The sequence below is a fragment of the Grampus griseus genome (assembly GCF_964374135.1).
Source record: "Grampus griseus genome assembly, chromosome: 4".
NCBI lineage: Eukaryota > Metazoa > Chordata > Mammalia > Artiodactyla > Delphinidae > Grampus > Grampus griseus.
The window spans coordinates 43,989,967-44,017,557 of NC_138997.1; the positions used below are offsets into that span (position 1 = coordinate 43,989,967).

Sequence of the window (27,591 nt, forward strand, 5' to 3'; positions counted from 1 at the left end):
CCCTGCATCGGCAGGCGGACTCTCAACCACTGCACCACCAGGGAAGCCCTGCCCTAATTTTTAATATTGTGTGATGGCTTAGCATTTAAACACTGGAGTCATAGGGCTTGGCTAAACAGCCTTGTTTTTGTCACTAGTGAACCATCCCCGGCACCCATAATGTCCTTGGATATTCTTCAAGGTCCCTTTCACTCTTGGATCTATGATTCTAGCTTCTCATATACCACTCTGGCCAGGCTGGAAGTAACCAAGCTTACTGCATGAATTTGAGGTTTGAGCAATCATTCTTTCTCAACTCTAAAATGACCTAGAAAACCAGTGTCTTTTAATAACATGATACAGAGAAAACTTGTTAATTTTTTTCAGAGTCATTCTAAAAGTAAAAAAAAAAAAAAAAAATCTGAAGTGATGTGATTTTTAAATAATGCCAAAGTATCCCACTAATGAATAATATCTCTATGTTTTCAAATGCCCAACAATATTTAGCAAAACAACCTAGAATTCTTGCTTCTATCTTAGGGCTTCTGGGGTCCATCCTCTGGTGGCAGCCAAGACTGAAACAAAATCATATCCTTTAGTCCCTCAGCACAAATTCTCTCTTTCTGATTCTGGGTGTTACAGTAGTCCTCTATTTAATCTAGTCCTTTGCTTTGGTCCTGAAATTCATTTGCTGCTTCCTGGGATTTATTATTTGTCATTGTTAATCCTGGCAAAACCATTTAGTCTTTTCTGTAAAAAAAAACAAAGAGATTCTCCTTTGACTATTTTACATTTAACTGTGACATCAATATCACGGCTTTATCTTAAAAATAAAACACATCAACCAGCGTGGTTTATATTTGCAGCTCTCTTTATCATCTGAAATTTGTCACCCAGATAAAATAGTCTCCTGAATATTAGGGTGTTCATTTTTTGATGAGGCATTTTATATTTATGTTCGTGCTTGTTACATCAGCTCTAGACAGGCAAAAAATGTAGCTCCCCCGACCCCTATCTTACAGTTTTGTCTTGTGGTTCTGGACAGAAATCCATACCATTGTTTAAAAATTTAATAACTTCAGACTGGCTGCACTGAGAAATTTAAACCTATTCCCCTGCTGTGAATCCACTCTCACAGCTCATGGGGAAATACGTGTGTGGATTCTCACAGTCAACTGTTCACCTAACTCACTGTTCCCCTTATGAGAGTCTAAGACTGATTAAGAAAGGTGGTAGAACTCATTAGTTAAGTGGGCGGAAAAAAGTTAACATACTTAGGAGGCCTATAGCTGCCATCAGAAATGCCAGCTTGCAAGATGGGCTCTCAGCTTCTGTCTAGGAACATGGAATTTTGGTATGTTCTAGACGAAGGATGCCTACACTCTAACTGATAAGAGGGACTCTGCGCCTCGATTATTTGTACAATTTGGTTTATGCTGAACACTTGCTTTCCTTCTGCGATTCTACAATTTTGGTTTGTACTAGGTAGAGGGTGCCCATGTAACCAGTCCCCCAATAAAAACCTTGAGCACTGGGAAAAAAAGAAAAAGAAAGGTGGTAGATCTTCCTTCCTCTTGGGAAGGCAGTGCTGGGATTGATCTTTTTATTTTTTAACATTTTTTTATTGAGGGGAAATTGACATATAATAAATTATACATATTTAAAGTGTTTTTATTTCATTATCTTTGGTACATCCATGAAACCATCACGTAAGTCAAAATAGGAATGTATCCATTACCCCAAAAGTTTTTAACTGACACTCTGTAATCCTTCCATCCTTCCCTTTCTTGTGCCCTACCCCATCCCAAAGAAGCAAATGAATTGTCATCTGTCATTATAGGTTAGTTGGTATTTTCTCTAACTTTTTATAAATAGAATCATACAGTACATACTATTTTATGCATTTCTTGCACTTAGCATAATTGTTTTTGAGTTATCCATATTGAAGCATGTATTAATAGTTCATTCCTTTTCATTGCCAAGTAGTATTCCATTGGATGGTTATAGCATAGATTGTTTATCCATTTACCTGTTCATGGACATTTAGGTTATTTCCAGTTTGGGGCTATTACAAATAAGGCTGCTATGATCACTTATGCACAAGTCTTTGTCTGGACATAAGTTTTCATTCTTCCTGGGTAAATCTCTAAGAGTGGGAGGGTGGGAATATACGTAAGGTGTATGCTTAACTTTTTAGGAAACTGCCAGACTATTTTACAAAGTGGTAGTAATGTTTTACATTCCCGCGAGCAGTGCATGAGAGCTCTGGGCTTGATCTTAGTGGGTCTTTCCCAATTCAATGTAGCAAACATTGAGTACCTACCATGTGCAGAACACTGTTTCAGGTTTGCTTATATAGACTTTTATCTCAACAGCTCTGGGAGGTCAAGTTGGCATTATTTTTCTAGATTATGATACTAATAAAATTAGGAAAGAAATGTGACCTATCTGAGGTCACACAGCTAATAAGAGAGCAGTGCTGAGACCGGAACTCAAGGTTGTCCACCTCCACAGTTTAGGCCTGCTGGGAGTACTTTTTTTTTTCTTACGTGATTACATGTTGAAATGACACACACACACATATACACACACACACACATATATATGTATGTATATATATACATACATATATATATATTGTATTCTGTTAGGAGTACTTTTTGTAAAACTTATCTAGCTTTTCTGGGCTAGACAAGGAGCCTCTTGGATTTCACCCTTATCCTTTAATTTTTTTTTCAATATAAAAGGGATCCATGTCCATTAAAGAAAATGTGAAAAACACAGGAAAGTAGTAAAGAATCACAATACCACTCATAGTTCTACCACTGAAATACCATTATAACTTTTTTGAATTGAATCATAGAATAATTTTTTGACTATAACCTTTTTCTTGTCTGAAATATTGATTTTGATGGGGTATTTAATATTATCATTTAAGTGATATCCATAATTTAGTGCAGGAGGGTAACAAGTGGCATTATAAGGTAAGCTTCAAGAGGACAAGATTTTGTTGTTTCTTCACCAATGTGCACCTAGAATAGTGCCCGGCACACAGTAGGTTCTCAAAACATATATGGTGAATGAATTTAGTTCATCCACTACACTTAATATCTAAGAGGTCCTATTAAGCACAGATTTTCAATCTCTGTACACTTAAAAAAATTTGTTTAAGCTGTTGCTAATTGGGTATTGGAAGACTTTAGTTGTTCACTCACCTGCAAGATGGTGCTTCTAATAACACATTGTCCCTACTGGCTGTCACAGCAGGTAGTTACTGTTTGAAATACCTTGAAGGCTTTTAATCCCATCCAAAGTGTTTTCAGTCACCAACCTTCTGGCTAAACTATGTACCTGGCAGTGTTACGGAGACCCACATTGACCCTGTCAGTTTTTCCAATTCCCCTGGAGGGCTAGCACATTAGAGAAAGTTCAGTCCAGGTCAGGGAAGTGGTTTGAGAAAAAAGCATCTTTGAAGAAACTGCCTTCCTAATGGGATGTTAGGAGATCGCCCTGGCCCTCCTGGCTTTCAGCACAGCTGTGGATGGCTCTATGCCTGTTGTCTGCTCCCATCTCAAGCTCAGGCTGTGGGAGATTCTCAGCTTCTCTGCTTCAGATTTTCTTCAAGCCTCCTGTTGTGGAATGAGTTATGCCCCCCATATTCATACGCTGACATCCTAACCCTCAGTACCTCACCATGTGACCTTATTTGGAAATAGGATCATTGCAGATGAAGGGGAAAGTTTGACACAGACATACACATAGAGGGAGAATGCCATGTGAACATGAAGACAGGTATCTACAAGCCCAGGAGAGAGGTCTGGAACAGAGCCTTCCCTCAGGAGGAACCAACCCTGCCAACACCATGATCTCAGACTTCCAGCCCCTAGATCTGTGACACAATAGATTTCTGCTGTTTAAGCTTCTCAGTCTGCAGTGCTCTATGATGGTGGCCCTAGCAGACTAACACACCTCTGCTCTTGGGAGAACCCAAACTAAGACACTGACTGCAGCTTATTCTGGTTGGTGTCACCATATGGAGAGGCTGAGATAAAGAGGAAGCCAAAGAATACCTCTGCTAAAGCATCACCTCTGGGAAGTCCTTCCTAACTCACCCTCAGCCCTCTCTTAGGTGGGACTCACAGCATCTTGGCTCCTAATATCCTCTCACATGTTGCCGCCACAACTACTGAAACACACTCGCACATATTACATGTCTCCCACTTCCAAAATCTAAGCTTTCTCCTGCAGCAGCTACTCAATAAATGTTTCCTGAAGGTGAGAACGACTGTGTGCTGGAGATTGCTAAATCCAATATTACTGCTCCCCTACTTAAAAATACAACTGCTGACTAGTAGTTAAGTGACTAGATGCCCAGTTAGGGTCTAGATTTCCCAGCAACCTCACAGCTTTGTGTAGCTCCATCCTTGCCACTGGGATGTGATCAAAAGGGATATGGGAGGGAGGACCTTCAAGATGGTGGAGGAGTAAGACATGGAGATCAACTTCCTCCCCACAAATACATCAAAAATACATCTACATGTGGAACAACTCCTACAGAACACCTACGGAATGTTGGCAGAAGACCTCAGGCTTCCCAAAAGGCAAGAAACTCCCCACGTACCTGGGTAGGGCAAAAGAAAAAGGAAAAACAGAGACAAAAGAATAGGGATGGGACCTGCACCTCTGGGAGGGAGCTGTGAAGGAGGAAAGGTTTCCACACACTAGGAAGCCCCTTCACTGGTGGAGATGGGGGCTGGGCAGGAGGGGGAAGCTTCGGAGCCACGGAGGAGAGCGCAGCAACAGGGAGGCAGAGGGCAAAGTGGAGAGATTCCCGCACAGAGGATCGCTGCCTACCAGCACTCACCAGCCTGAGAGGCTTGTCTGCTCACCCGCCGGGGCAGGTCGGGGCTGGGAGCTGAGGCTCGGGCCTCAGAGGTCAGATCCCTGGGAGAGGACTGGGGTTGGCTGTGTGAACACAACTTGAAAGGGGCTAGTGCACCACAGCTTGCCAGGAGGGAGTCCGGAAAAAAGTCTGGACCTGCCTAAGAGGCGAGAGACCATTGTTTTGGGGTGCGTGATGAGAGGGGATTCAGAGCACCGCATGAACGAGCTCCAGAGAAGGGCACGAGCCGCAGCTATCAGCGCGGACACCAGAGACGGGCATGAAACACTAAGGCTGCTGCTGCCGCCACCAAAAAGCCTGTGTGCAAGCACAGGTCACTCTCCACACCTCCCCTCCTGGGAGCCTGTGCAGCCCGCCACTGCCAGGGTCCCAGGATCCAGGGACAACTTCCCCAGGAGAACGCACGACGCGCCTCAGGCTGGTGCAACGTCACGTCGGCCTCTGCCGCCACAGGCTCGCCCCGCATCCGTACCCCTCCCTCCCGCCGGCCTGAGTGAGCCAGAGCCCCCGAATCAGCGGCTCCTTTAACCCCGTCCTGTCTGAGCGAAGAACAGATGCCCTCCAGCGACCTACACGCAGAGGCGGGGCCAAATCCAAAGCTGAGCCCCTGGGAGCTGTGAGAACAAAGAAGACAAAGGGAAATCTCTCCCAGCAGCCTGAGGAGCAGCGGATTAAAGCTCCACAATCAACTTGATGTACCCTGCATCTGTGGAGTACCTGAATAGACAACAAATCATCCCAAAATTGAGGCAGTGGACTTTGGGAGCACCTGTAGACTTGGGGTTTGCTTTCTGTGTCTAATTTGTTTCTAGTTTTATGTTTATCTTAGTTTAGTATTTAGAGCTTATTATCACTGGTAGATTTGTTTATTGATTTGGTTGCTCTCTTCCCTTTTTAAAATATATATATGTATATATTTTCCTTTTTCTCTTTTTGTGAGTGTGTATGTGTATACTTCTTCGTGTGATTTTGTCTGTATAGGTTTGCTTTTACCATTTGTCCTAGGGTTCTGTCTGTCCATTTTTTTTTAGTATAGTTTTTAGCGCTTGTTATCATTGGTGGATTTGTTTATTGGTTTGGTTGTTCTTTTTTTTAATTACTTTTTTACTTTAATAGTATTTTTATTTCAATAACTTTATTTCTTAAATTTATTTTTCTTTCTTTTCTTTTCTCCCTTTTCTTCTGAGCTGTATGGCTGACAGGGTCTTGGTGCTCTGGCCGGGTGTCAGGCATGAGCCTCTAAGGTGGGAGAGCCAAGTTCAGGAAATTGGTCTACAAGAGACCTCCCAGCCCCTCATAATTTCAATCAGAGAGAGTTCTCCCAGAGAACTCCATCTCAACACTAAGACCCAGCTCCACTCAACGACCAGCAAGATTCAGTGCTGGATATCCCATGCCAAACAACTAGCAAGACAGGAACACAACCCCACACATTAGCAGAGAGGCTGCCTAAAATCATACTAAGATCACAGACACCCCAAAACACACCACTGGACGTGGTCCTGCCCACCAGAAAGACAAGATCCAGACTCATCCACCAGAACACAGGCACTAGTCCCCTCCACCAGGAAGCCTACACAACCCACTGAACTAACCTTACCCACTGGGGGCAGACACCAAAAACAACAAGAACTATGAACCTGCAGCCAGTGAAAAGGAGACCCCAAACACAGTAAGCAAAATGAGAAGACAGAGAAATACACAGCAGATGAAGGAGCAAGATAAAAACCCACCAGAACAAACAAATGAAGAGGAAATAGGCAGTCTACCTGAAAAAGAATTCAGAGCAATGATAGTAAAGATGATCCAAAATCGTGGAAATAGAATGGAGAAAATACAAGGAACATTTCACAAGGACTTAGAAGAATGAAAGAGCAAAGAAACAATGATGAACAACACAATAAATGAAATTAAAAATTCTCTACAAGGAATCAATAGCAGAATAACTCAGGCAGAAGAACAGGTAAGTGGCCTGGAAGATAAAATAGTGGAAATAACTACTTCAGAGCAGAATCAAGAAAAAGAATGAAAAGAAATGAGGACAGCCTCAGAGACCTCTGGGACAACATTAAACGCACCAAAATTAGAAATATAGGGGTCCCAGAAGAAGAAGAGAAAACGAAAGGGACTGAGAAAATATTTGAAGAGATTATAGATGAAAACTTCCCTAATATGGGAAAGGAAATAGTCAATCAAGTCCAGGAAGAACAGAGAGTCCCATACAGGATAAATCCAAGGAGAAACACACCAAGACAACACATATATGTATTTTTTAACATCTTTATTGGAGTATAATTGCTTTATACTGGTGTGTTACTTTCTGCTTTATAACAAAGTGAAACAGCTATACATATACATATATCCCCATATCTCCTCCCTCTTGCGTCTCTCTCCCACTCTCCCTAGCACACCCCTCTGGGTGGTCGCAAAGCACCCAGCTGACCTCTCTGTGCTATCTGGCTTCTTCCCACTAGCTAGCTATTTTACACTTGGTACTGTATATTTGTCCAGGCCACTCTCTCACTTCACCCCAGCTTATCCTTCCCCCTCCCCATGTCCTCAAGTCCATTCTCTAGTAGGTCTGTGTCTTTATTCCAGTCCTGCTCCTAGGTTGTTCAGAACCATTTTTTTTCTTTTCTTTAGATTCCATATATATATGTTAACATACGGTATTTGTTTTTCTCTTTCTGACTTACTTCACTCTGTATGACAAACTCTAGGTCCATCTACCTCACTACAAATAACTCAATTTCATTTCTGTTTATGGCTGCGTAATATTCCATTGTATATATGTGCCACATCTTCTTTATCCATTCATCTGTCAATGGACACTTAGGTTGCTTCCATATCCTGGCTACTGTAAATAGAGCTGCAATGAACATTGTGGTACATGACTCTTTTTGAATGATGGTTTTCTCAGGGTATATGCCCAGTAGTGGGATTGCTGGGTTGTATGGTAGTTCTATTTTTAGTTTTTTAAGGAACCTCCATTCTGTTCTCCATAGTGGCTATATCAATTTACATTCCCACCAACAGTGTAAGAGGGTTCCCTTTTCTCCACACCCTCTCCAGCATTTATTATTTGTAGATTTTTTGATGATGGCCATTCTGACTGGTGTGAGGTGATACCTCATTGTAGTTTTGATTTGCATTTCTCTAATGATTAGTGATGTTGAGCATTCTTTCATGTGTTTGTTGGTAAACTGTATATCTTCTTTGGAGATCCAAGACACATATTAATCAAACTATCAAAAATTAAATACAAAGAAAAAATCTTACAAACAGCAAGGGAAAAGCTACAAATAACATATAAGGGAATCCCCATCAGGTTAACAGCTGATCTTTCAGCAGAAATGCTGCAACCCAGAATGGTGTTGCAGGACATAATTAAACTGATCAAAGGGAAAGACCTACAACCAAAATTACTCTACCCAGCAAGGATCTCATTCAGATTTGACGGAGAAATTAAAATCTTTACAGACAAGCAAAAGCTAAGAGAATTCAGCACCACCAAACCAGCTTTACAACAAGTGCTAAAGGAACTTCTCTAGGCAGGAAACACAAGAGAAGGAAGGACCTACAATAACAAACCCAAACAATTAAGAAACTGGTAATAGGAACATACATATTGATAATTACCTTAAATGTAAATGGATTAAATGCTCCAAGCAAAAGACACAGACTGGCTGAATGGATAAAAAAACAAGACTGTATATACGCTGTCTACAAGAGACCCACTTCAGACCTAGGGACACATACAGACTGAAAGTGAGGGGATGGAAAAAGATATTCCATGCAAATGGAAATCAAAAGAAAGCTGGAGTAGCAATTCTCATATCAGACAAAATAGACTTTAAAATAAGGATTATTACAAGCCACAAAGAAGGACACTACATAATGATCAAGTGATCAATCCAAGAAGAAGATAAACAATTGTAAATATTTATGCACTCAACATAGAAGCACCTCAGTACATAAGGCAAATGCTAACAGCCATATAAGGGGAAATTGACAGTAACACAGTTATAGTGGGGGACTTTAACACCCCACTTCACCAATGGACAGATCATCCAAAATGAAAATAAATAAGGAAACACAAGCTTCAAATGACACATTAGACAAGATGGACTTAATTGATATTTATAGGACATTCCATCCAAAAACAACAGAATACAGTTTCTTCTCAAGTGCTCATGGAACACTCTCCAGGATAGATCCTATATTGGGTCACAAATTAAGCCTTGGTAAATTTAAGAAAATTGAAATCATATCAAGTATCTTTTCCGACCACAATGCTATAAGACTAGATATCAATTACAGGAAAGAAACTGTAAAAGATACAAACACATGGACGCTAAACAATACACTACTAAATAATCAAGAGATCACTGAAGAAAACATAGAGGAAATCAAAAAATACCTAGAAAAAAATGACAATGAAAACACGATGACCCAAAACCTATGGGATGCAGCAAAAGCAGTTCTAAGAGGGAAGTTTACAGCAATACCATCCTACCTCTAGAAACAAGAAAAATCTCAAATAAACAACCTAACCATACACCTAAAGCAACTAGAGAAGAAGAACAAAAACCCCAAAAAATTAGCAGAAGGAAAGAAATCATAAAGACCAGATCAGAAATAAATGAAAAAGAAATGAAGGAAATGATAGCAAAGATCAATAAAACTAAAAGCTGGTCCTTTGAAAAGATAAACAAAATTGATAAACCATTAGCCAGACTCATCAAGAAAAAAGGGAGAGGACTCAAATCAACAGAATTAGAAATGAAAAAGGTGAAGTAACAACTGACACTGCAGCAATACAAAGGATCATGAGAGATTACTACAAGCAACTCTATGCCAATAAAATGGACAACCTGGAAGAAATGGACAAATTCTTAGAAAAGCACAATCTTCTGAGACTGAACCAGGAAGAAATAGAAAATATAAACAGACCAATCACAAGCAATGAAATTGAGACTGCGATTAAAAATCTTCCAACAAACAAAAGCCCAGGACCAGATGGCTTCATAGGCGAATTGTATCAAACATTTAGAGAAGAGCTAACAGCTATCCTTCTCAAACTCTTCCAAAATATAGCAGAGGGAGGAACACTCCCAAACTCATTCTACGAGGCCACCATCAGCCTGATACCAAAACCAGACAAGATGTCACAAAGAATGAAAACTATGGCTAATATCACTGATGAACATAGATGCAAAAATCCTCAACAAAATACTAGCAAACAGAATACAACAGCACATTAAAAGGATCATACACCGTGATCAACTGGGTTTTATCCCAGGAATGCAAGGATTCTTCAATATACGCAAATCAATCAATGTGATAAACCATATTAGCAAGCTGAAGGAGAAAAACCATATGATTATCTCAATAGATGCAGAAAAATCTTTCGAGCAAATTCAACACCCATTTATGACAGAAACCCTCCAGAAAGTAGGCATATATGGTATTTACCTCAACATAATAAAGGCCCTATATGACAAACGCACAACCAACATCGTTCTCAATGGTGAAAAACTGAAACCATTTCCACTAACATCAGGAACAAGACAAGGTTGCCCACTCTCACCACTATTATTCAATACAGTTTTGGAAGTTTTAGCCACAGCAGTCAGAGAAGAAAAAGAAATAAAAGGAATCCAAATCGGAAAAGAAGAAGTAAAACTGTCACTGTTTGCAGATGACATGATACTATACATAGAGAATCCTAAAGATGCTAAGAGAAAACTACTAGAGCTAATCAATGAATTTGGTAAAGTAGCAGGATACAAAATTAATGCACAGAAATCTCTGGCATTCCTGTACACTAATGATGAGAAATCTGAAAGAGAAATTAAGGAAACACTCCCATTTACCACTGTAACAAAAAGAATAAAATACCTAGGAATAAACCTACTTAAGGAGACAAAAGACCTGTATGCAGAAAACTATAAGACACTGATGAAAGAAATTAAAGACGATACAAACAGATGGAGAGATATACCATGTTCTTGGATTGGCAGAATCAACATAGTGAAAATGACTCTACTACCCAAAGCAATGTACAGATTCAATGAAATCCCTGTCAAACTACCAATGGCATTTTTCACAGAACTAGGACAAAAAAATTCACAATTTGTATGGAAACACAAAAGACCCCAAATAGCCAAAGCAATCTCTAGAAAGAAAAACAGACCTGGAGGAATCAGGCTCCTGGACTTCAGACTATACTACAAAGCTACAGTAATCAAGCCAGTATGGTATGGCACAAAAACAGAATATAGATCAATGGAACAGGATAGAAAGCCCAGAGATAAACCCCCACACATATGGTCACCTTATCTTTGATAAAGGAGGCAAGAATATACAAAAGAGAAAAGACAGCCTCTTCAGTAAGTGGTGCTGGAAAAACTGTATAACTACATGTAGAAGAATGAAATTAGAACACTCCTTAACTCTGTATACAAAAGGATTATAGACCTAAATGTACGGCCAGACACTATAAAACTCTTCGAGGAAAACATAGACAGAACACTATATGACATAAATCACAGCCAGACCCTTTTTGAGCCACCTCTTAGAGAAATGGAAATAAAAATAAAAAATAATAAATGGGACCTGATGAAACTTAAAAGCTTTTGCACAGCAAAGGAAACCATAAAGAAGACGAAAGACAACCCTCAGAATGGGAGAAAATATTTGCAGATGAAGCAACTGACAAAGGATTAATCTTCAAAATATACAAGCATCTCATGTAGCTCAATATCCAAAAAATAAGCAACCTAATCCAAAAATGGGCAGAAGACCTAAATAGACATTTCTCCAAAGAAGATATACAGATTGCCAACAAACACATGAAAGGATGCTCAACATCACTAATCAATGAGGTATCACCTCACGCCGGTCAGAATGGCCATCATGAAAAAGACTACAAACAATAAATGCTGGAGAGAGTGTGGAGAAAAGGGAACCCTCTTGCACTATTGGTGGGAAGGTAAATTGATAACAGCCACTATGGAGAACAGTATGGAGGTTCCTTACAAAACTAAAAATAGAACTACCATATGACTCAGCAATCCCAGTATTGGGCATATACCCTGAGAAAACCACAATTCAAAAAGAGTCATGCACCACAATATTCACTGCAGCACTGCTTACAATAGCCAGGAAGCAACCTAAGTGTCCGTCAACAGATGAATAGATAAAGAAGATGTGGCACATATATACAGTGGAATATTACCCAGCCATAAAACGAAATGAAATTGAGTTATTTGTAGTGAGGTGGATGGACGTAGAGTCTGTCATACAGAGTGAAGTAAGTCAGAAAGAGAAAGACAAATATTGTATGCTAGTACATAAATAGAATCTAAAAAAGAAAAAAATAAGGTTCTGAAGAACCTAGGGGCAGAAGAGGAGTAAAGACACAGACGTAGAGAATGGACTTGAGGAGACGGGGAGGGGGAAGGGTAACCGGGACAAAGTAAGAGAGTGGCACTGACATATATACTCTACCAAATGTAAAATAGATAGCTACTGGGAAGCAGTTGCATCGCAAGGGGAGATCAGCTCGGTGCTTTGTGAGCACCTAGAGGGGTGTGCTAGGGAGGGTGGGAGGGAGACGCAAGAGGGAGGGGATATGGGGATATATGTATATGTATAGCTGACTCACTTTGTTACGCAGCAGAAACTAACACACCATTGTAAAGCAATTGTACTCCAAAAAAGATGTTAAAAAAAAATGATGACTTAAAAAAAAAAAGGATATGGGTTCTTCCAGTAATACTCCTGGAAAAGAAATGGATGTGGGCGCCCTCCCTGGCTGCTGGTTGGGGGATGATGACAGTACATTCTGGGCCACCTGCCTCTGGATTTTGCTGGGAGCAAAAATAAAGTTCTTGTGGAAGGTACTGTATTTTGCAGTCTCTTTGTTCCAGCAGCTTACCTTCTATCCTGATAATATAACTCCTTACTCTAATTTCCCAAGAATAAGAGGGTCCTTAGGGTCACTGACATGAGGGTGTGGGCCCTCAACCTTGCCAAGAGCCCACACAGGGACTAGAGCCTCACGTGGCTCTCCTCTGTGGGAGGAGGTTCGTGTCTGTCTTCCGCACGGTTCCCATGGACACATGGCTCCCTGTGACGCCTTGAGGGGAAAAGAGGACCTTCACACCTTTTCTATCTAAAGACAACAATCACAATCAGCTGACTAAGAGAGATGGCATAAGGCTAAGTACACTTCATAGTTAACCATCAAGAGGATGTCTGCAAGCACTGGTGGCAAATGATAATTCCCAGAGGCATCCAGTCCCCAAATATCTCAGTGCTTGCACTAGAGACACTGGTCTAGAAGCTGTTCTGCTCTTCTTGGAAACAGGCTCCAGCCCAGCCTCAGCTCCTAGCAGACCCATCCTCACCCATGGAGACAAACGGGGTGAGGTGCTTTTCTCCAAGCTGTAGCCAGCTGCCTTCAGAAAGGGTGACCCATAATCAGCATGGACTTCCTCTGAAGGGAGAGCTTTGACATTTCAAAAGAACTGAATTCATGAATACAGTTCCACTTAGGAGACACAGGGAAGGAGAGAATGCTGACTAAATGCTATAGAAAGGACAGCGGGGCTGATAGTGTGGGAGGGGCAGGGAAGCCCTGCTCCATTAAAGATGGAGAGGGGCCCCCAAGAGTCAAGATCTTCCTATCTGGTCTACTTAGAATCTCTAGAAACAGGAGGATGGAGAAGAAATGGTGGGGGTGGGAGAGAATGTGGATTAGGTAGTCAAGCCTGGTGGGAAAGGGCAGGTGAAGGACGCGCCCCTCCCTCTGTTTCGGGAGGCTGCTTTCCCAAGAGGAGGGAGAAGTGTGATCCCCTATGGGTGGTACCCTGAGCAGTGCTGGCCTGGTCTTGGCGTCCAGGATTTAAGCCCAGTGAAGGCTGAGACTGTAAAAAGAGAAAAAGCGAATTTGGGGCAGCCTCACACAGGACTCAGCCTGGGGGTCAGAGAAGAGCCAGGGCTGGGACTTACCAGCAGCTGGCAGTGCCCTGCGTGAAGCTCCGGGCCTTTTGGAGCTCTGTGCAGTGTAAATGCAGTTGCCCAACACAACAGCCAAGAGTCTGCCCTTTCATCTTTGGAGAGATGTAATCAGCAACCTGACAGAATTCTGGCAGGAGCAATTAGCTCATGAATGATTTATCAGGTACCTCATGCAGCCAAGGTCTGGGGAGTGCTGATCTGCATACCGTCCCCAGGAACTCTGGGACAAAACGGGAGGGCACTGGCTTTAATTTGCATTAGGAATTTTGGCCAATCTGTCCATCCTTCCCCATGCCCTCCCACCATACACATAACTCCCTCCTCCACCATCACGCTGGACCCAGACACATTCACCCCCACTGGCTCCCCCTCCAGTGCGGTCCTCCATGCATCTCCACTCTCTCCCCAGCTCACTGCGCCCCAGCCATACTGGTCTCCTTGCTGCATCTGGAATGTGATAGGCCTGGCTGATCCCACCTCAGGATGTTGACACTCGCCAATCCCCTGTCTGGAATGCTCTTTCCTTTACATGTCGGCATGGCTGGCTCCCTCACTTTGTTCAGATCTCTGCTCATACGTCATCTTATTGTTAGGGAGGCCTTCCCTCGCCTCCTTGCTCCCTGCACCCCAAGAACGCCCTCATTTCACCCCCTAACTCATCACCATTGACATATGATATATTTGCTTGCTTGTTTGCTTACTATCTGATTCCCAGCGTCAGGGCAAGTACTTTCTCTGTTTTGCTATTTCCGTGGTTGAATGAATGAAGAATCTGTAACCTGAAATCCAAAGAAAACAATGATCTAAATTTCCTGCAAGCTGACACTTCTTCTATAATGGACCAAATAAAGACAATTCTACCTTTAGGTTGTTTATTCAGCAAATATCTCTTATCCCTCACATCCAATCAAGCTGCCAGGTTCTATAGGTTCTCCTCCTGAAATTAACTGCTTCCTTCCTTCCTTCTGCCATCTACTGTTTACTGGATACTTACGAGGTACCAGGAATAATCTCTTATATTATTCTCACCTTACTATTCCCATGGCTGCCCCTCCACGTGAAGCCTCACTAGCTTGCATCTGGCCAAATGAGAAACTTCCTACCCAAGGGCACTGCCTCCTTTTTCTTTCAGTTCATCCTGTTGGACACTAGATGAATTTCACTTCCCCTCCCGGTTCATAATTCTGCAGTGGCTCCCTATTGCCTATTGAATTAAATAGGGATTACTGGCCCTCTCATAATTTTTGGAATGTGCCCACATGCTGTTCGTATCTCTGGAAATAACACAATTTCTGTCAGCCCAAATTCTATCTTTCAAGTGCACTGTTAAATGCCACCGCTTTGCACCTTCACACCCGATGCAGCCTCTTTCACGTTTGAACTCCTATGATAGCAGGTTTATACAGTTCTTAAAATACCTGCTATCTTCTTCCCTCGTGTATGATTACATGCAGAGGTTCCTTATCTTATCCAATAGAGGACTCTAAAGGTTGTGGTTATATCTTATTTACCTTTTATTTTTTTTCCTCTGTAGCAGCTAAACCAAGGTCTTACTCAACATGCATGCTCACTTGCTATTTGCTGAATTCCAGTTATGGAGCCAAGACTGTTTATATCAAAGTGTAATTTTTAATTCAACTTCCAGTAAGCAATTACTGAGCATACTTTGTTGTAAGTATAATGCAAGGCAGTATATAATGGTCAGAACTAGTGATGCCAAAAGTAAATACTAACAAAGGCAGATTCAAGGTGAGTGTGTACACGTAGTGTGGCTGCCCCCAGCACTTCCTAAATGCCAGCTTTTGGTTGGATGAAGTCAGAGATGATGGGCTTACCTGGTGATGCTGTGTGTTCCAGGTGGCCCAGCTGGGGCTCTCTGGTGATTCTGTAGATCAGTTCTGCAGGCTCCGACTCCTGGTCAGTGGCAGAGAGCTGCAGAGTGGTGATTTTCTTCATCGAGTTTTCATCCAAAACCAGCCCTTTATTGGTGGTGATGACTGGTGGGGATTTGTCTTCTGAAAATATCAGAAAGAGTGATTTGAAATGGGATCATTTTTAGCCTCCTTTCTTCAATTCTGGGCCTGGTGTCCAGGGGTAAGATCAGAATAGTCTCCAGGCCTGTCCCTCAGAGAGCGTATCAAGGAGCCACGGCCTCGCACAACAGACAGGATATGATTCCAGGTTTCCACATGAGCACCTAAAGGAAAGGCTCAAGCCTCAAGGTGAGCACAGTGTGCACCACATGACCTCAGAACTGCTGGAGGACTTTTAGAAACCCAGTGCCCCCTTACCCAAAACACTGATGGAAAATGACTGGCCGATCAATTTGTTGCCTTCTCCATCAACCACATCAAATTTAAAAGCAAAGCTCCCGCCAGATTCTCCTTTCCCATGACTGTATTCTACGTGGCCTGTAACAAGGACAAGAAAATCAAAATTTGCTATTAGTGTTTTCTGCCCTTATTTCTGAAATGTCAGGTGAGAATTCAGTTGGTATTCACACCAGTGAATCAATTAACCCCTTCTCAATTAGACATTGCTTTTGACATTTTAATCTAATATTTTCATTTCCTCCCTTTCATCTCCCACTAGCAACTCCCTCATCATCAATGACTCCATCATGATAAAACCATCCTAAGTAGCAAGTAGCATTGCTTACAGTTGAGGCTTGGTGTCTGTGGAAGACTCTAAAGAAGTCTCATGAATAACTAGATCAGCAAAACTGCCCACGTGGAAAATGTGCACTGACCAGACCCACGTCATTGGTGTGACCCTGTTAAATATCCATGTCACAGGGCAAGAGGAGAGAGAGCTGCAGCCCACATTCTCCCAGAGGCTGTCGCTCCCATTTCCCAGTACAGCCTTAATTCATTATAGGAAAGACACCAGATATAACCAACCAACAAAGAAATAGATGAACAAAATAAATGAACTCTACCTAGAAGTCAAATGGATCCAAAGGGAAAAATGCAATATATTACATTTTTGTTAACCCACAGCGTCACTTATAAGTACCTAGCAATGAAAAGATAGCCAAACATCTAGGGAGAGGTGCTGCTCTCATATTCTAAAAAGGGACACTGAGGCATGGAAAAATTAAGGACTTATTCCACTCCCTTCACTAAACATGTCTAATGAGATTTTGGCTGCTATCAGTTTTGGGCGTTAGGGCAGACGGGACCTTCCGCTCCTAGGGGGACACATTTCCACCTCTAAATGGAACTGCACATCATGACATGACGCTGGATTACTTTCCTCCCAAATATGTAACTTTCTTTCCTTTTTTACCCCTGAAAACACTGTACGGTAACTATGTAGCATTTAACATTTATGCTTTTACATTACATCAGCATTTCCTGGAGCTATGGGATGAGGAAATGTAATTTTCTGGAGCTATGGGATGAGGGATGAGCTATGTAATCTCCCTCAGGCAGCTCCAATTTATGCCCTTCCATTTTGCTTAGTTCATTAACTTGTGCTCTTTGGGGAGCTGGAAAGAGATATAAATTGTTCCCCTCAGGCAGGCATAATTTTCACCTTAATCCATCCCAATTCACTTCTTTTTCCTCTCTCTCTCACACACATTTTTAGCATCATAGCAAGTCAAAATGATTTTTTCGTCTATAATAGCCCCCAATTTCATCAATGCTATGTGAAAGCATGAACACATCTTAGCCAAGAAGGAGAGTTTTTTTGCAAAACCAAAAAAATTGAGGAGACAAGAAAGAATAAATGAAGCTATAACTCAGCTCTTAATTCAAAACAAAAGTGCTCAGTTTGCTGCCATAGGCTACCAGGCACTTATCTCTCATTTGACTACTGGGGGTGGAGTTTCTGGAAGTCTGGGTTGGCAGAAGAGAAGCAGCTGACCTTGGCTGATGTCAGCCTGGGTGAAACTTTGGACGGGGCCTTTAACGGAGATTTGCTCCAGGCTGTCATGCTTTACCAACTGCAGGCGCCCTGCACCAGGATCTTCCTTCAAGATGTACATCACCTGATGGTCACCTGAGTCAGTATCTGTCACTTTCAAGTGCTGTTCTGTGATGGGTGCTACGGACCCTGGAAGAGAATGGGATAGATTAGGTCATTCCCCATCATTGCTTTTGAATAGGATGTCAAATGATTTTAGGAGACTGGAGACTAAATTAACACACACTCCCCGGTCTAAGGAAGTATCAGCTGCCTGCCCTTCTGTTTCCAGCTGAATAAACTTTAATTTCCATAAGTGAATAGTCCCAACTTCCCAATTTGCCAATCACCCCTTGAGTTTAGACCTGAGCCCCTTTTCTCTTATGATCCACTTTCACTCTCTACCAGTGCTTGCCCTACGCCAGTGACCTTGCAGTTAGTATCTAGATCTATGTAATAACTCCTAGTTCTGTGATATAAAGGATTCCCAGACCTATGATGAAACCTGCTTGGACCTAATTTATTTACTTAAGGATCACCAAATCATAAAAAAACAGCTTTACATAAACTCACAAACATATCTGTTGCCCTCTCAGACTGAACAGTCAGAATCATTTTTCCTCAAGACAGAATATATGGTGAGGGTTACAGAGCAGGGAGACCTGAGCGCTGGGCCCTGGAAGGCTTGCACAGGTGTTGGGGATGGAGACAAGGCACTGTCTCCTGGAAAACACGTCTTCTCAGGGTCTTCCCCCTTGCTTTTCTCTCCAGCCATTTTCTCACATTAAAAATAGTAAATTCTGATAAAGTAGGTCCTAGTCACTCATGTGTAATACATCCTAGTGTTTGGAGTGGCAACCCACCATAGGTCCTGAGTGTCCCTGCATGTTCTTGCTGGGTAACGCCAAGAAGGCAGGGCCTGACCACTCATTACTCAGGCCATTCTCTGCGAGTAACCCTGAGGGATGAGGTGACATCTTCCTCTGGGACAAAGATCAGGCTTGCTTATCGCTACTATAACACGGGGAGCTCCCCAAGCTCAGTGTTCCTCTTCTGTAATGCATTACACTGCATACGGAGGTATTCATCCGGGCCCTCCGCATCACCCCCATGGGACTTGAAGGGCATTGCGAATAGATGCAAAATTGCTCTTGGCAATGCTGCCTGCTGTGCTGTCACAAGTACTTTGTCTCTGACCAAGGAATCTCGTGTCTTCTACCAGCATCCATGAAACAGTAAGAGGATAACTTATTAGCTTGTAAATAGGGCAAAGTTAAGTCCCAGAGCTAATACTTGAGACCTTTGGGAATCTCCAAATTTTCAAATACCATTATACCATATATTTTCCACTACAAAATACATATGAAACTAAGAATAAACAAGCAAACGGAACTCCAGTGGGACACAGATGCTCTGTGGAAAAAAGCCCACTCTCTAAGTAACTCTCTACTGCAAACTGACTCCAAGACTGACATGTGTCACAGGTCCTTCAGTGTTGCTTATCCATAAGTAAAATTGTGAACATTAGACCCTAGAACACCGTATCTAATGGTTCTCAATTATTTACATAATCTCTCTTGGTGCAATGATGACTTCCCAATTGCCCCTCCATGCCTTTCTTTCTTTCTTTTTTTTTTTCAATAAGCATCTTGAAAATCCTACTAGATTTTGTTGTTTGTTTCCATGGGGTTGGGTAGTAGCAATGTTCTAAGAGACCTGGGCCTACGAGTAGTTGGATAGATGAAGATTTTTGTGGACCTTGGGAATACTATAAGCTTTTCTCAATCTTTTCTCAAACTCACAGACAGAGGTCCAAAGAACTTCAGAGGTTTCACATTTGTCACTCACAACTCTTAGTGTCCCCAAAACAACAGTTCTCCCCAGCACTAGTCTCCCCAGATTCTGCACACCCAGTTCAAGATCCTCCCACAGAGCTGAGCTGATATGGAAGGAAGTACTGCACACCAACAAAGAAGAAACCACGGCCACTCTCTTCCATCCCTGTGGTACCTGCTGACAGCTGGAGGCCTTGGTTTACAGCCAAGTGGGGGGTGTCATCTGTAGGCAGCTCTATGTATATCTCCATCCTCCCTGTGTCTGTGTGGAGTCCATCAGTGAGGGAGAACCGGAACTCATCCACTGCCACACCAGGACCACCAGGCGTGTACCCAACCAGCCCGGCCAGGATATCCTGGTAGGTGAAGGACGAGCCCTGGACCAAAACCCTCCCATTCTCCAGAGGCTCAGAAGTAGTTTGCCTCCGGAGCAGATGACCTAGGAAGGAAGCGAAAAAAAGAAAGAAAGAAACAATGGTAGAGTATATATGACACCAAAACATTGTCTGATTTTGTCAACTGCTTGAGCCTGGGTAGAATGCCAAGCCCCTCAGAGGCTCATGGTGGCACATAAATAAATGACCAACAAATCAGCATTTTACATAGCAGTACAGGGCGCTGCTCTATGGCCTCATCTCCAAATAAAGAAGACAAAGTTCTGCTTTTCCTGGTTAAAAACCTCTTAAGGAGACACAGATGGATACAGTAATATGGTGGCTTAGGAATCAAATCTCTCTCCATGAATTCAAACTCACTTCATTATCTAAACCTTATTTTCACCTTCTGCAAGGTGAAAATAGCACTCTCCACTTGCTGCCTTCTGTCTGGGGCATCTGGGGTGGGAGAGAGGAATACGTTTTAAATTCCTTTTAAATTCAGAAAGACACTAAGCATCTTTGGGCTGAGGCATATTTTTCTGTTTTCAAGGTCATGTGTACCACAAAGGGGCAGTTAAAGTGCCTCATTAAAGAAAGTGAAAGTGGATGAAGGCAAGCTAAAATGCAATGACCAACAACCTCCCCCCTGCCAGCTCTCCATCAACAACAGTTTCATCTTCAAAAGGCCAATAGCCATTAGGATGGAGTAAGATACCACTTGGGAGAAGAAAGTTGCAGAGCTTTAGCTAATACTAGGGGGATGGCACTTAGAAAAGAAGTACGTAGAAGAGTCCCATGGTGGTTTTCTAAACTTCTGGTTTAATCAGGAAAAGTGTTTTCTTTGCAAAAGGAACAAGCTCATAAAGACGTCTACCACGCCTCTAATCTGAAGGGAACACCTTTTGCGATTAATTTCAAGGCTGCTATGCTGTTCCTTGCATGCAATGGCCCAGGATGATCAAGCAATGATGAAATCATCCTCTGAGAAGAGGATGTGCAGATTCTGAAAACTTGTTTTGCCTGAGGTTACGTAAGAAAGCAAGAAAACAGCTGAAATTGAATTTCAGCGACACCAATTACCCAGGATTCAGGCTTTCAGAGCAACCAGAGTCTACTGTGAGCCCAAAGAACATTAGCTAGCTGTGAATTTGATTATACTTTGATGCAAAGAACGGACTACACACCAGCAAGGCAGAGGAACGATCGGCTGAAATCTATGTGTTTATTCTAGTAACCCATCAGGCACCTCAATTAAGAAGCTTCCCATAGCAGTTGTGTCCTACCATGGCCAGGCTTTTTTGTCAATACAAAAGTCAGCTCGTTATCTGGAGTGTCCAGGTCCTGCAGGCTCAAAGAAGAATTGCTTATCACCACTCCCGAGCTCAGCTGCACGCCAAGGGGCCGCAAGGTCATCCTGGGAGGCTCATCATTCTTCCTCTGATTAAAGCATAAAATATTAGGTCTCACACAGATACTGGTTTAAGAAGAAAAAAATAACATGCATTATTCAGAGAAAGTAACACCACCACATTAACTTTCACTACCGAAATAGCATGTAACGTGTCACTGTCTTTTATTGTTATTATTATTAAAATATAGTTGTGTTAGTTTCAGGTATACAGCAAAGAGGTTCAGTTATATAGATATATTTTTTCAGATTATTTTCTATTATAGATCATTATGAGATACTGGATATAGTTCCCTGTGCTATACAGTAGGTCCTTGGTGTTTATTTATGCATAGTAGTTTGTATCTAATATGTCACCATCTTTAATTCCCACTCAAAATGGTTAGGTTGAAAGGCGAGCAGGTCACACAAACCAAATATCCCCTTGAAAAGACACCGATGGACATGCTACAGAAATCTTCTCAGGTATTTTCCATAGGTACAAGGATGACATTTTCCAGACCAAAAATACGGACGTGTGGTTAGACAAGTATATTTGGGGGATAAAAGGGCACATTATTTGAAATCAGAACAGTCTTAGAAGCCTAAGCATGGCACAGTACCTGTAGGAGGACACATATTTGAAACTGTGGGTGTCTAAAGACATCTCCTTGACCCCCCCCCATCCTCGTGCCAGCACCCCTCATCCACTGTCCCTGAAGGGCGCCGAGAGTGCCCTGTTTTATTTTCTCAAGGCAGAGGGCATTCCATTCTGATTTTTATCTTTTCTCTCTCTCCCTGGGGTGACAGAGCAAGCCTATGTAGTTGCTCAAATGAGAATAAACACAGCAACGAGAAACACATTTCTTTCATGTTACAGTGTAATGAATAAATGCACTAAAAAATATAAGAAAAGGCAAGTATGCACATAGAACCACATACAATAATTTCAGGGAAAAATAAGCATATGTTGTTTTTCATCTAATATGAGACTGGCAAGATTTCTCTGTCTGACCCTCACAAACTCTTTTCACACAGCACAGATAGACTTTACTCTGAAATGGAAATTCCGATTTCCAAGTCAGACCATCCCCAAATGCCAGCCTTAATTCTACAAGTTTCCTAAAGGTCAGGGTTACATTTTAAAAACTGACCTCTAAAGTTCAAGGTCAAACCCAATCTTCTTTGCTTTTGAGTTCACAGAAAGCTATCTAATAGTGCGATATTGTGGTCAAAGCCCAACTTATCCAACTTCCAAAGTCTTTACCTCGATGGTGATGTTGATGCTGTGGATTTCTGATCGACTGTTTCCATCACTTACATAAAAACTGAAAATATCATGGGTTGGCTCAATGCTTTCATGAACACTCTGAAAGTAGTAAATGTAGTTTTCCAGGACATCTTGAAGAGGGAATGATGCTTCTAGGTCACTGGTAGTTCCAGGGCCAAATCGATCACCTGCATCAACAGCAAGAGGGAACTTTTACCTTGATCCATCAATTCCTGCTTCCTGGGCTGAACCAGAAAGCCTGACAGCACTATCAACAGAAGAGGAAAATATGTTTGAGAATAAAGGTGGGAGAGTGTTTTCATCTACAAATGGGAATCAAATGAGATAACATGTATGAAAGCACTGTGAATGTTATTATTTCATACAGCATAGAATCAGTGGTTGTTTTGTTAGAAATATTTGATAAAATAAGTCATGGGACAAGTATTGATACAATAGTAAAGGTTTTACCTTAAGCTTTAGTCAATTTCAAAACCACTCTGCAAGAGGAACCTTCTTTCTTTACACAAGAAAAGGTTAACTGCATACCTTTTAAATCTAAGAAACATCTCCTTAAGCATGTTTTCATTTGACTATTCAATTCCTTAAGGAAACCTCTGCATGGGCTAGTGCTCAGCCCCTGGGATGGTACAGCAGGGCTACTGTGATGCTCAGGGACCATCCAGAGCTTGTGTGCAGTTCAGGTACTGAGATGCTCAAGTACCATTCAGAGCTCCACAGAAAGTGCTGGCTCTGGTTACCTCTTCTTTTCATCCCAGGCCCAAAGGCCAAGGGGAAGAGTAAACACTGTCTAAATGATGGGTGACTTGTCTCTTACTTGGTCTCTGAGGCTGCTATGCTGTTCAAGGCTGCTATGCTCTTCCTTGCATAGCAGGAACAGCTATGTCAATTAAGTCTCTGTAACTGATTTTAAATCATTACATTTTCTTCTAAAGAGAGGAGAAAAAAGAAACCCCTGTGTCTTCAAACACTCCCTGGATATACATCAACAAAGAACAGTTTAGATAGAAGATCTGGAAGCGATAAGGCTTTCTCTTTCCCTCTTTCATGGTCCTTTGCAAAGATTAGGTCATATATTAAAAGGCCATTGACTTCCTAGATTGCAGACAGGGTCATTTTTCGTTTACCTCCCAATGTAAAGACGAGGAATGAAAATGCTTCATTTATAATTTCTTTGAAATAAGAATTCAAGATAAATATTATTTTTTTCAATGACATGAAGTTTCTTAAATTTTACCCCTCAGATATGATTCCTTTTGACACCAGAAGAATAGAGGGCTCTAAGTGACCAGTGACCTGATAATCCCTAGGGCATACAGTTCAGGGTTTCCAAAAGGAATTGCTATAATTCCTTCAAATTTTATTTTCTCTTTCCTTTGATCACTGTAAATATAAGAAATATAGTATCTTTATTTGGATCAAAAATAGCCTAAGTAAATAGTGCCTAAAAATATACTTGAATAGAATAATGACTTACTTTCTGTCTTAGAAAACAAGCTGTTCAACAAGTGAATCTGCCACTGAAGCTTTAAGCACCGTCCTTTCAATTTTTAAAACAGCACCTTCTATATATATATATATATTTTGCGGTACGCAGGCCTCTCACTCTTGCGGCCTCTCCCGCTGCGGAGCACAGGCTCCGGACGCACAGGCCCAGCGACCATGGCTCACGGGCCCAGCCGCTCCGCGGCATGTGGGATCTTCCCGGACTGGGGCATGAACCCGCGTCCCCTGCATCGGCAGGCGGACTCCCAATCACTGCGCCACCAGGGAAGCCCTTCTATTTTTTCACATAAATCTCTCTCATTAATGTTCTTCCTTGCCTTCTTAAACAGAATATACTATGTGCAAATTAAATAGTTCTTGATGTGTGCAGGCTATCATCATGAACATCTATTACTGCACTGCACTGGAACACGGTGATGCCCGACAGGTAATCAAGGTGGGCCCTGCCCTGGTTGTGCTGGTACTAAAGGAATGTAGATTATCCATGCTGTTAGATTTCATACCAGACAATATGATTATTCTGTTTCTTCCATCTTGCCGGTATGAACTTAAAGCTACTTCTTCTAATGTTTTTAAAAAGATGTTCTTCTGATCAGCTGAATTCTGAATCTAGGTAGCTAGTTTCACATGTATGAAACAGACTTGGTTCTGAACTCCCATGGAGCAAAGGGTGAGTCCTTATACAATGTGCCTTGGAACAATTATTTGCCCCCCGAACGTCTTTTCCTTACTTCCAGGTTCATACTAATGCAGAGCAATGGTTTTCCAAGTGTGGACCAGCAGTAATGGCATCGCCTGTGAGCTGGTGAGAAATGCAAACGCATGGGTCTCAACAGCCTCCTTAAACAGGAACTCTGGGGTTGCTGCCCAGGAAACTGTTTGCACAGGCCCTCCAGGTGAGTCTTATGCACATTAAAGTCTGCAAACCACTTTAAGAGAGGCTGAGGCTTGCCAGAAATTTCACTTCTACATGTACTCCAGGTTAGCATAAAACGATATTAAAAAAAGCTTAATAAGAGGGATTTCCTGGTGACGCAGTGGTTGAGGGTCCGCCTGCCGATGCAGGGGTCACAGGTTCGTGCCCCGGTCCGGGAAGATCCCATATGCCGCGGAGCGGCTGGGCCCGTGAGCCATGGCTGCTGAGCCTGCGCGTCCGGAGCCTGTGCTCCGCAACGGGAGAGGCCACAATAGTGAGAGGCCCGCGTACCGCAAAAAAAACAAAAAACAAACGAACAAAAAGCTTAATAAGAAATCACCTGGACAGAAGAGAAGGCTGGGGGCAACCATCCTTTCATGATTCCCCACCTTTGCTTGTGCTCTTCCCTCTGTGAGAAATGCCATTTTCCCTCTGCCCACAGCAATTCCCACTGACACTTCAAGTTCCAACTCAAATGTTGCTTCCTCCGACTTTCTTGCCTTTACAGGCAAAAGTAACTGTTTTGTCCTATGCCCTTTCTCAGTGCTTTCCTCCTTTCCCTGTCCTGGCATTTCATGATTGTAATTTATCAGTCTTCATATCTGTCTCCCACTTGAGGCAGGGGCTGCATCTTATTCATCTTTACATCCACTGTATAAACATTTGTTGAGATAAATCTAACTCAGCAAGAAACAAATCTAAGAGCACACACTGAAAGGCAAGATGGGGAAAAGACTCAAGATTTTCTATAGGAAAACATGTCCCCTGCTAAATGAGTTTCCGGTAACCAGGCTCAAATCCCAGGCACCACGCTGGTCACAGACGCCTCCACTGGCCTCTCTGTGGGAGCTGCTAGCTGCACACCCGTTAGAGCCAAGCGCTGGCACTCAGGAATCTCACTGCGGAGGCAGCAGCACAGTCACCTGCCGGGAGCTGTCTCAACTGCCAGTCATTGTGGTCTCGGCGGACCTATGGACAGTATCCACCCTCTCCCCTCCCCTCCTCTGTGATAATCACCAAGGGCAGTGGGTCCAGGGTAGATGAGCAGGGGGGAGGGATGTTGAGGAGAGGGTCACAGAGAGACAAGCATGCATTTCAATTCATGTCATATCCTTAGAAAAAGCAGCGACGTAAGCTATGGTTCAGCTAAACTGCAGCTGCCTCACAGTAAAAGGACAGAAAATTTTATTTCCTTGCCACTCAGTTCTGAGTGCAATCCCCAAGCCTCTGCGTCCCCATTGCTGGCACTCCAAATCCCCTCACCCTGCTCTAGTTTTTCCCATAGCACTGATTGACCTCCTGACGTCTTACGCAGTTTTTTCATTTATTAGGTTTCTTATCCGTCTCCTCCCACCAGGATCTAAGGCACCATGAAAGTAGGGGTTTCTGTCTGTTTTGTTTACTGATATATCCCCAGTGCTTAAAACAGTGCTTGGCATACAGGAAACACTCAATTTTTGTTGAGTCAATGAAACCTTCCCTCCTTCCATTTCTTTGAAATGGTTCCATTCCCTCTTTAGTTCTCCATATCCAGGTTAACTGCAGACAGTTACCCACCTCCACGCTCCCTTCTCTCCAGGTCTGGAGCAACTCTAGAGCCAATCTACTGCTGTTACCTGTCCCCGTGTTCTCGATGCAGCCGTACTTGGGCAGGGCACTTAGTTTAATGACGGCGTCACCCTGGAGGCTGTCCTGATCATCAGCAGCAAAGAAGTGGTGAAATGAGAGTGGGGCTCTCCCTCCCTCGTCAACCTAAGAAAGAGAAGATTGAAGAGAGTCCTTGGGCGGTTGCACGTGACTGCAGTAAAAGGAACTGAATTGAAAAGAGTTGCCTGGGGTGACCTTCCAGTACCAATTCCACTTCTTTGAGGAGGCAGATCCTCTACGCACGAGATGAGGAATATTCGAGCTGCTGGGACCGGGCAATCCTTCAGCGCCTCTTGAAGCTACGCTCAGACACGGTGACTTCCGTGTTTCCCTTCAAAGTTGTGCTTCCTTCCATGATGGATCTGGCTGTAAAGCAGCTCTGGCCCATTCTAATCACCTACCTTGGAACAGCTGCACGACAGGATGGCTGCCTTCCTTCCGTATCAACGTTCAAAAGCCCGCAGCTACAGAATGATTCATCCAGTCCTCCGTGGGATACTATGAGGGTAGCTCTGTCCTATAGTAGGAGTTCCCAGCAGGAAGTCCCATTTATCCCATGATAGTGTATGTTTATAGGTGTGCAGGAAGAAAGGGCTCACCATACCTGAAAGCTAGTGCTTATCTTACTGTCAAGGAGGAAAATAAATCGGTTATGAGTAGAAGCAGGTGCTCCAGCTACCTTTTTCCTTTAGGGCCCTGTGTTGTATGCTTACTTTCCAACCTGACCCTAGTGTTTTTTGCTAGCCTGCTGGATATGAAGCTGTTTACTTCTGAATAACTATTGGCTAAATATAGGAAGATCTACAAGTTACAA

General features: G+C 42.6%; 1 protein-coding gene across 1 annotated transcript in view; it reads right to left on the reverse strand.

The window, feature by feature from the left end:
• FRAS1 (Fraser extracellular matrix complex subunit 1) overlaps window positions 1-27,591 on the reverse strand; it is a 459,773-nt gene that overhangs the window by 67,032 nt on the left and 365,150 nt on the right. The window contains exons 41-47 of the mRNA XM_082652906.1: window positions 26,747-26,882; window positions 22,685-22,875; window positions 21,314-21,467; window positions 19,829-20,092; window positions 17,780-17,968; window positions 16,201-16,320; window positions 15,745-15,924 (exon numbers count right to left, since the gene is read on the reverse strand). Of these exons, the coding sequence (XP_082509032.1) occupies window positions 15,745-15,924; window positions 16,201-16,320; window positions 17,780-17,968; window positions 19,829-20,092; window positions 21,314-21,467; window positions 22,685-22,875; window positions 26,747-26,882 (1,234 nt within the window). The remainder of the gene's footprint in view (window positions 1-15,744; window positions 15,925-16,200; window positions 16,321-17,779; window positions 17,969-19,828; window positions 20,093-21,313; window positions 21,468-22,684; window positions 22,876-26,746; window positions 26,883-27,591) is intronic.